At 37.2% G+C, this 15,323-nt stretch overlaps 1 protein-coding gene across 10 annotated transcripts in view; it reads left to right on the top strand.

The window, feature by feature from the left end:
* DCC (DCC netrin 1 receptor) overlaps positions 1–15,323 on the top strand; it is a 1,367,203-nt gene that overhangs the window by 1,103,316 nt on the left and 248,564 nt on the right. For all 10 annotated transcript variants that reach the window (XM_044934810.2, XM_044934809.2, XM_044934814.2 and 7 more), the window contains one exon: positions 9,752–9,893. In XM_044934810.2, the coding sequence (XP_044790745.1) occupies positions 9,752–9,893 (142 nt within the window). The remainder of the gene's footprint in view (positions 1–9,751; positions 9,894–15,323) is intronic.

The following is a 15,323-nucleotide window of genomic DNA, read 5'->3' as shown; positions in this document are numbered from 1 at the left end:
ACAGGGGAGCCTGGTGGGCAGCCATCTATGGGGTCGCACAGAGTCAGATACGACTGAAGCGACTTAGCAGCAGAACATTGAATAAACTTCTCATGAGTTATCTATTTTATACCAGTAGTATAAATATGTCAATCCCAGTCTCCCTATCCATCCCACCCACCCCCTTACCCCACTATTATTCATGTGTTGCCTCCTTATCTCTTAATCTCTCTTTTGCTCTTTTTCTTTTCTCTTTCCTCCCTTAAAGTATTTATAATTTCCTGCATGATTATGTGCACCAGCACTCTAATCTAATGGAAGTTCTGTGTTCCCACTGTCTTTTTTTTTTAATCCATACCATAAGCCTTTGAGGTTGGTACTGTTATTAGTTCATAATGCAGGTGAGAAAACTTAGGCCCAGAGAGCTTAAGTGGTTCCTTGACTGATAAGGAAGGTGACTAATATGGATGTGAACAGTGTGACCCTGAGGCATGGGGATCAGTTACTTAGCTATGTCTGTATTCTGGGCCATTGTAAATTATGTTCTGAATTAAGACAGTGGCAAAGGGAATGTAAATAAGGGGATAGGTCAGGGACACAATGAAAATAGGGTATTTGGAAGTGATGGGCTCTCTTTAATAAAATCTGTAGAGCCTCATGAGTACTGAAAGCATATTCCATTCTTCAAGGAAGTTCACATGAGATTCAACACATTCCCATAAATACAGAAGAGATACAAGGGGCAGAGTCTAAAAATAACTTTGAATTAAATTTGAAGATCCTTAGGTTTCTGCTGTGTTTCAGTCAAGGTGTTCTTATTTGCTGCAAAGATCTTCATATGGTACCCTCCAGCTCTCTTCTATGAGAGTGCTATCCAGATAAAACAACTTAAGGGAAAAAAAGGGGGAGCTCTCCTTGGGCATTAAATCTATTTTAAAAAGTAGATGGTGGACTCACAGGAGATTCTGAGACCACAACTTTGCTGAAGACAGTGCAGTATAATGCTGAAAAACTGTGGGTTTGAACTTATAGAGAGAATGGAGTTCAGATCCTGGCTTTGTCTAGCTTTAAATATATGACCTTAGGCAAGCTTCTTAATCTCTTATGTAAAACAAGAGTAAAGGTAGTTTATTCTCAAAGTTATAATGCATTACCTGCTTCTTAGTGATTGTGCATTATATGTTCTCAATAAATATGACTCCTCTGCTCAAAACTCTAAAACCTAGTCACTATCAGCTGTAATCTAGTTTGTATCCTGCTGTTTAAGGTCTTATACCAAACTTGTATCTTAGACTTTTCAAAGTCTCAGCAGGAACTCTTGCTTTGCAGCCTCTTTATCATCCCTGGTGTTTCACACCTGCTCCCAAGAAACAGAGCTCTTGATCCATCTCTGCTCATAGCTAGACCCACCCTGAGGCCAGATTCCTTGTCCAAGCTTCATCAGACTAGGATCCTCAAGAGCTGCCAATTTGTCTTCTCCATCATTGTATACCCACCTTCGTACAGTGTCCTTCATGAAATAGACATTTGATGATGGAAATCTTATATTAACATTGTTTTTCAATGTGTCTTTTTTTGTTATCCCACTAAGCAAATCCTTAGTAAATACTCAATAGACAAAAAAAGGCTCTCTACTACTGAACATGTTTGAAGAGGGGCTAGTCTTCTCCTGTACTTCACTCTAGAGAGAGTGAGGCCAGAGGTAGGTGTACAATGTGATATATGGAATTGAAAACAGAAATTTGTGAATGTAGCCTCTGAAAAAAAAATTGAGGGTGGAGTCATGAGCTTATCTAATATTTTTTTCCAGTTTTGTTAGTTATTACTTATGCACATCTAGGGTGAAGAAAGAATTAAGGAGTGGATTAATGGAGTCCCTGAGAAGGATAATAACCACATCACCAAATTGGACAGGGTTATCTCAGACAGTTAGGAGATAATGACCAAGAAAATCCTTTCTTTTAAATCAATAAGCCTAACTGCTCTCCACCATTCTCACTTGTAAACAGATTCATTTTGGTGATAATCAATGAAGGGATATAGGGATTTGGAGAAGTTCAGTTTTGTGGTTCTTTTTTTCCAAATCTGAAAAATGAAATTAATGCTTGACTCAAGATAGAACACTGCAACACTGAAAAGGATTACTTTTTCCCTTCAAGTAATGAAAGGACCTAGAATTGATTTTTCAAAAGTCGAAGGTCATGTGTTTAAGTACTTTTAATAAAAATCATTACCAGTCTTGCCCGTGAAGACCAGGTTGTGACAGGTTTAGGTGGCTTGGTGAGGGGACGGGCATTAAAATCCACTTTCATTTAACTTCCCATACAGTATAATCTGGGACATCCTGACATGTCATCTGCAGAAGAACCTATGTGGAAACAGTTTGATCTTTGCAATCTGCTGCTGCTTGCTTGAAATCAGTGAGAAAGCATAAAAGATGCTAATAAACTTAGCATATGAAAATGAATTAAAAGCTGAAATTATTTCAAAAGATGAATAATAACCATTAAGGGTTTGCCTCCTGGTCTCTAGAGCATATAATGGATTCTATTCATTAGTTGCTGCCTGACATTGATACCAAGGTAGCGGTCATGTGAGAGTAAGTTATACAATCACTGCAAGTTCTTCAAATACTATAAAGAAAAATTATTGTCTGTCACTAAGTATTATTCATGTAATCATTGGTATAATTAAAATCTCCAAGTTTATCAAGTGATTTGCAATCATTTGTTAGATATATTAAACACAGTTATTCTCCTGTTTTCAATATGTGGTCATTTATAAGACTTATGAGAGGTCACTCAACAAAGTCATAGCAAAGCTTTAACTTGAACTCATAAGATTTTACCTCTTGGTCTAAGATCTTAATTTTTTTTTTTTAATTTTCTATTTGAATTTAAGTTTGTCTTTAAAAAACAGGCTTTTAGTCCTTAGAAAATGACCCTTCTTGATTTGCCAAGAGCTACTAAGGCAAAAGTCTATTGGATATATTAAAAACTAATTATTTAAATTCAGTTTTTATTCCTCTCAATAGTATTTTTAGAATAATCGAGGTGATTAGAATTTCCAAGTAGAGGCTCTATGATTATTTACTTTAGCATGAAATAATAAAAAGGACATTAAACTCAATAGTCTGATAATTGTCCTGTGATGATACAGTGTGACTTCTGCCCATTCATTTAACACAATTATCTCCTTTATGAAATTGCAAAGTGGTAAAAATATCAGCCATGACTGTCTTGAGGCATTGAAAAATTAAAAATAGATGTATAGTGGAGTATAAGTGTAAGGCATAACTCTTCATCCAATCTGGTTTTCTTTACTACTAAATAAAACATTTGCGAGCAAAGAACACATCCATGCACATGTGTGTGTGGACGGAATCAGGAGAGGTGTGTGTTTGTGTGTGTGTGCATGCACATATTTAAGGCTATGTTTCTTTGGATGCAGAGAACAATATATTTCTATTTTATTCATGAGTTTCTTCCCCAAAACTTAACCAAATGCCTTAACCACATTGATCTAACCATGTTTTTCCTTAGCATGGCCTAAAATACTGTTCTTTTTTCAGTCTGCCTTTCCATTACATTGTCCTACGTGTCCCATTTGCTCTAGGCACTACGTAGTTACTTGACCTTCACTTGAAGAGGCTCTATATTGTCATGAACCCTTGAACTTGCTCTCAGTATTCACTTTATCTTAAATATCTTATTTATCCCCTCCATAAATCTCACATTTAAAGGATGGGCTCTTTGTCAAGTCTTTCTTGACCACATGACACAGAATTAACTTCTCCATTTATTATACTTTCATTGTATTTTCTGGGATTATCTGTTTAGCACTTTGTTTTCATTATGAGTTTATATCTCTATTTCCTCAGCCAGAATGAATATACTATCATGATTTATAAAAGTCCCAAAGCTAGTGCTTTCAACACAGCAGAGATGTAGTCAATATATTTTGAATGAATAATAACTGAATGAGTTAGGCTCTCAGCCTTTGGAACTCCCTCGAGAGGCAACATTAAATAGTAGAGAATCCCAGCTTCAAACTGGTATTATCTAAGTTCATATCCTGCCTCCATCACTTACTGCCTCATGGTTTCAAGCTACTTAACCATTCTATCTCCCTGTTGACATGATTGTACAAAGGCCATAATGATAGACCTTAACTCACTGGGTCATTGTGAGGATAAAAAGCATAACTCATGTAGATATGTGGGGTGACTGGACCACTTCCAGGTCTAGAATATGTGCAAAAAAAGTAACATGTATTATTAAGAATGCAAGAATGTTGCTTAGTTTCCTATATTTAGAAAGCAATAGAGGTGATGTAAGGAGAAGGCGATGGTACCCCACTCCAGTACTTTTGCCTGGAAAATCCCAGGGACAGGGGAGCCTGGTGGGCTGCCGTCTATGGGGTCGCACAGAGTCGGACAAGACTGAAGCGACTTAGCAGCAGCAGCAGCAGCAGGGGTGATGTAAATGCTTTCAGTAGTGCCATACTCTTTCAAATATATTCTGACAACTTAAATATTCAGATTAATTTTATATGACTGAGTTCCTCTGTAATTATTAATATGTTTATTATATCATTGTCAGTTCAGTTCAGTTTCTCAGTTGTATCTGACTTTTTGCCACCCCATGGACCAGAGCACGCCAGGCCTCCCTGTCCATCAGCAACTCCCAGAGTTTACTCAAACTCATTCCTACTGAGCTGGTGATGCCATCCAACCATCTCATCCTCTGTCATCCCCTTCTCCTCCCACCTTCAATCTTTCCCAGCATCAGAGTCTTTTCAGATGAGTCAGCTCTTCACATCAGGTTGCCAAAGTATTGGAGTTTCAGCTTCAGCATCAGTCCTTCCAATGAACACCCAGGACTGATTTCCTTTAGGATGGACTGGTTGGATCTCCTTGCAGTCCAAGGGACTCCCAAGGGTCTTCTCCAACACCACAGTTCAAAAGCATCATTTCTTCAGTGCTCAGCTTTCTTTATAGTCCAACTCTCACATCCATACAGGACTACTGGAAAAACCATAGCCTTGACTAGACAGACCTTTGTTGGCAAAGTAAAGTCTCTGCTTTTTAATATGTTGTCTAGGTTGGTCATAACTTTTCTTCCAAGGAGCATGTGTCTTTTAATTTCATGGCTGCAGTCACTATCTGCAGTGATTTTGGAGCCCCAAAAAATAAAGCCTGCCTCTGTTTCCACTGTTTCCCCATCTATTTGTCATGAAGTGATGGGACTGGATGCCATCTTAGTTTTCTGAATGTTGAGCTTTAAGCCAACTTTTTCACTCTCCTCTTTCACTTTCAGCAAGAGGCTTTTTAGTTCCTCTTCACTTTCTGCCATAAGGGTGGTGTCATCAGCATATCTGAGGTTATTGATATTTCTCCCAGCAATCTTGATTCCAGCTTGTGCTTCTTCCAGCCCAGTGTTTCTCATGATGTACTCTGCATATACGTTAAATAAGCAGAGTAACAATATACAGCCTTGACGTACTCCTTTTCCTATTTGGAACCAGTCTGTTGTTCCATGTCCAGTTTTAACTGTTGCTTCCTGACCTGCACACAGGTGTCTCAAGAGGCAGATCAGGTGGTCTGGTATTCCCATCTCTCTCTGAAAAGAGATGGGAATACAATTATATCATTGAATTTGATCCTTATTATTTGTATACTCTATATATCTGCAAATTCACCTACATGCTAAAATTTATTTGTACCCCCAAATCAATACCCACAGTGTCTTCTACCGTCATCTGTAGACTTGCACGCTGCACCTATGGGGATCAGTGAAAACTTTGTGTCTCCAGGAACACATTTTCCCAGCTGAGGCTGAACAAAGAGATGCTCTGTCATCTTGTTTCAGTTCTCATGTTGTAACCAAGTGTCTCTTTTGCGGTCAAATAAATGCACTTTTTGGCATTTATTTATTGATTTCTTGTGGAAAGTTTGCTGTTGAAAATGGTTCCCAAGTATAATGCTGAAGCCTTGTCTAGTGTCCCTAAGTGCATGAAGGCTGCAGTGTGCCTTAAGGAGAAAATACATGTATTAGATGAGCTCTGTTCAGCTGTGCACTGCTGTGCTCTTGATTGTGAGTTCAGTGTTAATGCATCAGTGATGATATTAAATAAGGTGCCATTAAACAGCAGCGCATATGAAACAAGGTGAGGTATTGATGAGTTGACAAAAATGTGTTACCAAAGTCTCAGTAGAACCTGAACTTGTATTTTACCTGGGAACAATATTACAGTATTTCCAAAGTCAATGTCTGCAGTACCTTTACAGAAAATAACTACTGCAGATGATGAGAACTGATTCTAGTTGGCATGTTCTTTGAATGTATTATTTTTTTTTTTAATGCTGAGCAAATAGCTGTGACTTTAGGTGACTTTTAAAATCCTTTTATAGAAACGGAATCATTTGTAGAGAGCTAGCTAATTTGTAACAGATCTGGAAGAACGGGCTCAAGCTCCCATATCACTGGAGCACACAGCTGTGTCTCTGCTATGCGGTCCTGGGATTGTGGACCAAGGGTTCAGAAATCCATTCCTTGGCATTGAGTTTAGTTAGTTAGTCGTTAGCTGCTCAATTGTGTCTGATTCTTTGCAACCCCATGGACTGTAGTCCGCTAGGCTCCTATGTCCATGGGATTTCTCAGGCAAGAATCCTGGAGTGGGTTGCCATTTCCTTCTCCAAGGGATCTTCCCAACTCAGGGATTTTTGCCTCTGATGATCATTTATTTTTCGATTGGTCTCAAAGAACAATTTTGTGTGTTTTTAAAATTAATTTAAAATTTCATCAAAATATTACATATGTATTATTTTAGGTTAAATAATATCAGTGAGGCTTGTAACAAAGACCACTAGATTCTTCCCTACCTGTCTCCAGACTGTTCTCATTCCTTCCAGCTCCCATATCCATCACTTTTAGCTGTTATTTCTTCTGGCATGTACCTTTATGTTTCTCATTAATGTGCCTTTAATGGCCCTTAATTCCCTAATTTCAATTCACCAGTGTTACAGATCATTGACTACATTATTGTTATGTCAGGATTCAGCACACATACACCCCCATTTCCCTTCCTCAGCCTTCTTCCTTTTCCCTTCCTTCTCTTCTTCCTTGTTTTCCTTCTATTCCTTCTTCCTTGGATGAAGTATAATTAAAAGTGAAGTGCAGAAATCCTAAATGTTCAGTTCCATGAGTGTATTAATTTGTTAGGGCTGTCATAACAGATTCCACAGACTAAGTGGCTTAAATCACAGGTGTTTATTCTCTCACGGTTCTGAAGGCTAGAAGTCCAAGATCAGGGTTTATTGTAGTGTCATTTCTTCTGAGTCCTCTCTCCTTAACTTGTAGATGGGTGTCTTCTTCCAGGGTCGTCACGTGATCGTCCTCAATGTGTATCTGTGTTCCAATCTTTCCTTGTCGTGATACCAGGCATGTTGGATTAGGGCCCGTACTAATGGCTTCATCTAACCTTAATTACCTATTTTAAAGCCCTATCTCTAAATAACTTTCTGAGGTATTGGCGATTAGGATATCAGCATATGAATTGGGGTCTTTGGAGGGTGGGTTAGGAGGAGTTCAAAATTTAGCCCGTAACAATGTGTTTGACAGTTGTATTCACCCATATAGCAAACTTGAACTATGACTCAGTTTTGTTACCCCAAGACGTTTCCTTGTACCACATCCAGCCAGTTTTCCCAGTGCAGTTACCATAGGCAACTGCTTCTCTGATGTGCATTACTGTAGACTAGTTTTGTCTATTCTGGAACTCCATATCAATGGAATTATACAGTATATTCTTTTGACTAGTGTTCTTTAAAACCCAGTCTTGCTGTTTTCCTCACTACCTTTCTGAAAATTCCATATTTCTCTTTCTGTTTTGGATTCTCCATTTGTGGGATTTCAGATCTTTTCCTTCCTTAGTTTGCCTCTCACTTTTCTGGAGCATACCTTCATTAGCCTCCTGGTAAAGGGTACACAGATGGACATCTTGGAAGCCATTCATATCTGAAATATCCCTATATTTATACTAGTATGTGTACATACCTGTGTGTTATATTTCCCTCTCACATCATAGTTTATTTGACTAGACATGAAATTCTAGGTTTAAATGTTCTTTTCAATCTTAAAATGTTTTTTGTTTGTTTATTTTTGAGAAATCTGATGCTATTCTTACTCCTGATTATAATTTATATACCATTTTTTCTTTTTTTTCTCCCATCCATTCTGGAAGATGTTGGATCCTCCCTTCCCCATGATTCTCTAATGTTTCATATAATATGATTCTTTAAATTTATTAATGTGGTTCTTTTCATTTATTATGTTAGATATTCCATAATCCCTTTCAGAATGAGGTCTCAATCTTCCAGTTCTGCAAAGGTTTTATTGAAAGGAAGATTTTGTGTTTTGTTTTGCTTTGTTTTGTTGCTAATTTTTAGCCTTTTCTTTATCCTGCTCCTTCATCCTCTTATCTCACTAGCTGAAGTTATGAACTAAACCACCTATTTTTTATCTTTCTCTCCTATTTCCCTTGATTGTCATTTTCCCCACTGAATTTTGGGAGGCTTTTACTAATTTATTTTCCAATTTATCTATTGCATATTTAATTTATGCAACCAAATTATGAATGTCATAGGCTTTTAAAAATCTTTTATTTTTCTTATACTTTTACGCTATTTATGGAGTCAGTATCTTCTCTTTGATTATTAGGGTATCAATGACAGTTCTTTGGATCCTTTTTCTGCTCTAAACACTAATGCCGTTCCCTTCAAGTGCCATCATGCTCTTATGTGCCTTTCTCTCTGCATCTTATGCCAAAGGTTTGTTTCAATGTCTGATAGTCACGAATTATCAGTTTACATAAAAATGCGGTACTCTAAAGGTGATTATGAAGTGCAAATTCTAGTGCATGAGTGGGGGTTATTACATGAGATCCTCACTGTTGGGAGATTAATCAGGGACCTGGTTGTTGTTTTCTCTTATTCTTTTCAATTTTCTCTAGAGAACAGTTATCTGATATTCTGTCTGGGAAGTGTACACCTGGTTGCCGTTGCTCTAGATATCAGATGAAGGAAGAAGACTTGAATGACTCATGTCATTGACTTAACTCTCACCCTTATCTCTGTTCTCTTCTGTGTCTGGTGTCCCTAAATCTGTAGCTTCTGTTTCAGTATCCCTAGAAAATGAAGCTCCTGGCCACACCAAGTTCAGGGAAGGTTAGCTGACTGACTGCTGAATGTGATAGGACTTTCCATCCATCTTCTATCTCAAAACCATGCTTTAGTCCTGCTTTCTAAGGTACTCAGGAAGCAATAAGTTCAAGCTTCCCTGAATTTTGTCATGCTGATCACCTTGTTTTCATTAATATCTTTAAGGAGGTATGTAGATGTCATCTTTCTCCTTTGGCTCAGTCACAACATTTTTCTTATTCTGTAACTTCTAAAAATTTGTTAACATCTCTCATCCATTGGTGTCTATTCTCTGTTTCCTTATGGCTTTACACCATTTAGAATATTTATTGTCATTTTCGTGGCATTTGCAGTAGAGAGATAGTGATGTATGTAATCAATCAAATGAATTGTGTAAATTTGTCAAAATCCGACACACAGCTATAAGAATGGATTTAACTTGGTTCTGAGGGATAATCTCTAACACTTCTTGCATTTCTGCCTTATTTGCACTTAGGTTTGGGTCAGTTCTTTGACCCTATCTTGTTGTTCTTCCTTTCTCTAATGATGTAATTTACATCTGTTATTTTACAGAGTATCAAAGTAAGCTGGCTGCCTCCTCCATCAGGAACACAAAATGGATTTATTACCGGTTATAAAATTCGGCACAGAAAGACAACCCGCAGGGGTGAGATGGAAACACTGGAGCCAAATAACCTCTGGTACCTGTTCACAGGTCAGTGCTCACGTGCTGTGGTCTTAGAAGGTTTCGGTGAATCAAATGCCTCGGCAGTAAAACATACTCTCACTTCAAAGGAACATTCATTTTTCTCCTGGTAGGTGGCATGTACTGGTCTGAACAAGAATAACTTTATATTTTTGACTTGATTCCCTGTAATGCTTTTACAGCATGTTTACTTCAATATCACCATTTTAATAAATATATCATTGAATTCTTATCCATATTAGTATTGCTAACTCGACAATTTCTGTCATCAAATAACATTTAACTGTTTAATAACTTTTAAAATTATGTAATCACATGGTTCCAAGTTTAAGTCATTTTGAGCCTTCTCTGCCCAAACTCCAGGAGTGAGAATGAGGCTGGAAAATGGAGAGAGGAGTGGTTTGGGGAATGAAAAGAACAATTATTCTACTTTCCATAAGTATAAAAGTAAATTCACTTCTGTAGCAATATTGGTAAAATTCATGTTGGGTTAAAATCCTTCCTAAAAACTGGACCCAATTTCCATGTAGTATTAAGATAATTTTTTTATATATATAAGATGAATAATCATATATTTCCTTTAACTGTTGGAACCATTAATACATGTCAGTCCAATTCCTGGAAAACAGAGACTAAGTCAGGCCTTCAAGTTAATGCATTTAGGGGACAAGCCCAGGAAGGCAAGAATGAAGGAACAAGAGAAGTGACCCAGGGAGGAAAATAAATGATGACTTCTTGAACTGGCCACAGTTAGAACAAACCTAGGGCCAGCTTGTTCTTGCGGGCTGTTGGGGGTGGGAGGCGGGGTAGGAGAGAGGAGGTTTCAGAAGCTGCTGAACTACGGGGGCCCAGTGTGGATGGCTGGGTAGGAAGTATGAGCCGTTTCTCTCTTGTCTGTCGCTGGTCAAAGTAAGCCCACAACAGGTCAACTATTCTGTGCCTCCTGACAGTCCCCTGGGAAGCCAGCACTTCTGGTAAATGCACAAGTGTGAAATTCTCTCCTTGCCTATCAGCACTTTAAATGGGGATGGCTTGGTCTAGGCTTTATAGTACCAAAGAGAACGTGAACAAAGGGTTTGGGGAGCAGAGCAGATAGCAGTGGCAGGAATCAGTGGATCAAGTTAAACATGTGTGTCGTGGCACACACACTTGATTCATGACAACAGGCAAATTAAAGCTCATAACGTACAGAAAACCAAGTGAGCATTCATCACAGATGAGAAGTAATTCCTTATTTATTCCTTTCTTGATATAGAGTACTCAGTAAATTTCTATCTGAAATCGTAACACACACACACAATTTAAGCTACTTGCTCAGCCTACAGTATGAGACTTGATAGAAACTTAGTTTTCCCCCATAAATTTGTGCCTCTTATGCCTATAAAATGGTAATGTGATGGTGAGTGTGCTTCCAAAATACATCTCCAAAAATCACATGACTTGTTTTATATCTGGACAAAATCTCCTAAATGGAAGTTATGACACTCTGTTGGAAGATTAGGGTTGACACACATACAGTATTGACACCACCTATGAAATAGATAACTAATGAGAGCCTTCTGCAAGCACGGGGAACTCTCCTCAATGCTCTGCGGTGTCCTGGATGGGAAGGAAGTCCAAAAAGGAAGGGGGTATCTGTATAGTCAATTTACTTTGCTTTTCCATAGAAACTAACACAACACTGTAAATCAACTCTACTCCAATAGAAACTATTTTAAAAAGGAAAACAAACACCATGTCATTTAAAAAGCTTAAAGAAAGCCAAGACGGTATGTCTCTTTACCTGATAAAATGATTAGAAGGTAAAAACAATTGAAATGAGGCACATGTTCTCATTGGAACATTTGGTACAACATGTACATAGTTTACTTTAAAAGAAATCACCAAAATTAAAAAATCTTGCTGAAAAAATTTTAGTGTAATTTCTATAGATATAGGAATTTGAAGCCCGGAAACATTTTTAATCATTGATTTTCCTTCTCCAATGAAAAGCATTAAAAGTATAAACTTCTTTTTTTAATAAAATAATTCATTAAAATATGCACATTCTAGTAGAAAAACTAACAAATGGATATTTAATTTACAGAACTGGCCAACAAGCCTAATAAAATGTTTAATCTTATTAGTAAGGAAATGCAAATTAAAAGAAAAATGAGTTAGCATGCTCCTTTGATTAAAGTAATAAAGATAAAAATGAATGATGATATGTTGTTTTGGAAAGCATATGAGAAAGATGAACTTTTGTATACCACTTGTAGTACAGAAAGATTCTAGAATCTTTCCAGAAAGCAATGTGGAGATTTGTGTTATATACAAGTGTGCATGTGTGTATGTATCTGTAAATATATGATTCAGGTTTCCAACTTCTAGGAGTTTATTCCAATTCTGCAGACATATTTTTTTGCAAAGTATTAAACTAAAAACATGTTCATTGCATAAGATAAAAAGACCCTAAGTATCTAACTATAGGCAGTTACCTAGAAAATTCAGACACAATCATGTCATGAAGTACTGTATATCTATTGCAAATATTGAAATGTAAACATATTAAATTCAATGTTAAATATTTAAAACATATTAAGTTAATAGCTCAGTTTGAAATCAATATTAAGCATGAGTCCATATTTATAAACCAAAAAAATTCTGAAGAAAATATTTAGAATAATATATTATAAATACCCAAATATTAATAGTGAGTATTGCTTAATTGTGTAACAGTGAAATATGTATTTTTAGCCATGTATGTAAAATGAAAAGCAAATAAAATATCAAGACTCTAATGTCATAACACTTGGTTACCAAGATTGGAGATTTCATACCACTGACTAACTCTGTGCTCATTGAACAGCTAAAAAGGGGCTAGTCAAGAAAATAAATGAAGAATAGTGACCAAGTGTCCAAAAGACCTTGCTGATATGAACTGTTTAGTGTTTATGTTTTTTTTTTGTCAAATGGGATTTAACACATTCAGCTCAGTATTATCAAGCCAAGCTTCTGAATCTCTAAATATACAAACGTTTAGAATTTTCTCTCAACAAAAAGTAAAATCATTTAAGATCACTGTATAGAATAGCAAGAATTAGACTTTTTCTTATCAAAGATGCTGTAATAATCCTAGGGGGTCATAACAAATTACCACAACGTGGTGGCCAGAAACAACATAATTTTCTTTTTCAGTTCAGGAGAAACCAGAAATCCAAAATCAAGGTTTCCGTAAAGGTCATTCCTTCTGGAAGCTCTATGGGAAAATCTGTCTCATGTTTGTCTCCTAACCTCTGGTGGGTGCTGGCAGCCCTTGACATTCCTCAGCTTGGAGATACATCTCTCAGAAATCTGCCTCCATCTTTGCATCACTCCCGCTGTGTGTCTGTATATCCTCCCTTCTTATAAGGATATCTTCATTGGATATTGACTCGGTAGTAATCCAGGATGATTCCATCTCAAGATCTTTAATAAATCTATTAAGACCACGCTTCCAGGAAAAGCTATATTTGGATGTTCCAAGTATACAGTATTTTACTCATTACAGACTCTTGTTACTACTTTTCCTCTCGAGGACAATCATTTTGAATTGTACCCTCTAGTAAATCTTTATCCAAAAATAATTCAGTCCTACATCTTTACTCATCTAAAACCTATGTGGCAGTTAGCACTTCTCATCAGCATAGGGTAACCCATCTTCACTCTGGCTTAATATCATCCCAGTCAAAAGCAAAGCAACAGGATGAATTCATTAGCTTGTTATTGACATGCCCCTTCCCATCTTTATAGGTCCATAGGAATCTGGACTCCAAACTTGCAACTTTTATTCATAATGTTCCTTCTTCATTTCAATTGTTATAAAATGAATTTGAGGATGCAAACATCATCTGAACAGTTATCTTTATAACTGTGCTTGATATTTATTGCAAAAAAGTTACATGGTCTTCATTTTTAATTTGAGATGAAGAATAGAAAGACCCAGAGGATAGCCTCATATTCTTTAAGTGTTAAAAACAAGTTTTGCAAAGCCTCCGTCTTCCTCTTCTCTGTTCTGTGTCCTGGCCTCAGTCCTGGCTTATGTTGCATTGTGGGAACATGAATTGTGGGAATTGTGGGAATGTCTTTAATGCTACAAAGCATCAGGGAATCAGGAAGTACTCCACACTGGTAGATTGGCTGCGGTTTTGACTTGTCCCCAGGATATATTTTGTAACATATGCACTGTGTAGTAAGAGGAAGTAATTGATTTTCTATATAAATCTTCAGCACTTTAAAATGTACAGAATTTGCCCCCATGTTTTCAGTACCTTTAAAATACATGAATAGATTGATTTGGCTGTTAGAAAATTGAAAATGCCTGAGTGCTTCCTTTTGATGATATAAATATTCAGGGGTAGAGACTCAAATATTGGCTTTTACCATGTTCTGTTTGTTAGACAGGTGTTTTTTGTTGTGTGTGCTTTTTACTAGGATAATGGGACATCTGCAGTAACAAAGTAATTCAGAGTTATAACAAGGATTTTAAATCACTGCTATCAATTTTATTGTGGGAACCCAAGTCAACTAAATTTTAAAGTCCTGTTTTTAATTTTGAGTGCTCTTCAGAGAAGGTTATTTGGAATTGAATATAAGAGTTTTCTCATGCTTCATGGCCAATATAAGAATAAACATAGTGGTAAGCATGCGTTGGTATTTTGTGGACTGAAAAATTGAAACAATAGCACAGCAATTTTGTAACAAGGTTAACATTAGGGAAATAAAGGGAAATTATATTCTTTGAATAATACATCATCTCTTGACCATAAATTTTAAGAAAGTAGAAATAGAACTGAGAAATTAAGAGTTTGAAGGCATTTATTATTGGAGATAGAAACAAGCAGAAGACAATCTACTTTCAGCAGTATCTTTTTTTACAACTAAGAAAAGCATTGTTACTTATATCATTCTTCTAGAATAAAGTTATACTTAGAAGCAGGGCTTCCCAGGTGGCGCTAGCAGTAAAGAACCTGCCTGCTAAAGCAGGAGACAAAAGAGACTTGGGTCCAGTTCCTGGGTTGGGAAGATCCCCTGGAGGAGGGCATTGCAACCCACCCCGGTATTCTTGCCTGGAAAATCCCATGGCAGAGGAGTCTGGCGGGCTACAGTCCACAAGGTCTCAAAGAGTCAGAAAAGACTGAAGCGACTTAGCACTGCACACATACTTAGAAGCAGAAGCAGCTAGGAGGCTGTGTACAAGTGTGTGCATGTGCATGCACACACACACACACACACACCACCCACCCACCGGCCCATCCCAGGTCAAGGCACTCCTGTGTTCCGCTGCGGAAGCCCATGGGCACATGCAGTAAGTCATGTTCCTTAATGCCTTCTTGAAACAAGAAAGCAAGTTTTTTTTGTTTTTTGTTTGTTTGTTTGTTTGTTTGTTTTTTTACTTTCCTGCTACCTCGCTAAAGTCAG

This window comes from Bubalus bubalis, chromosome 22, assembly GCF_019923935.1.
Source record: "Bubalus bubalis isolate 160015118507 breed Murrah chromosome 22, NDDB_SH_1, whole genome shotgun sequence".
NCBI lineage: Eukaryota > Metazoa > Chordata > Mammalia > Artiodactyla > Bovidae > Bubalus > Bubalus bubalis.
The sequence above is the reverse complement of the archived record's forward strand: the minus strand, read 5'-3'. Positions and strand labels throughout refer to the sequence as shown.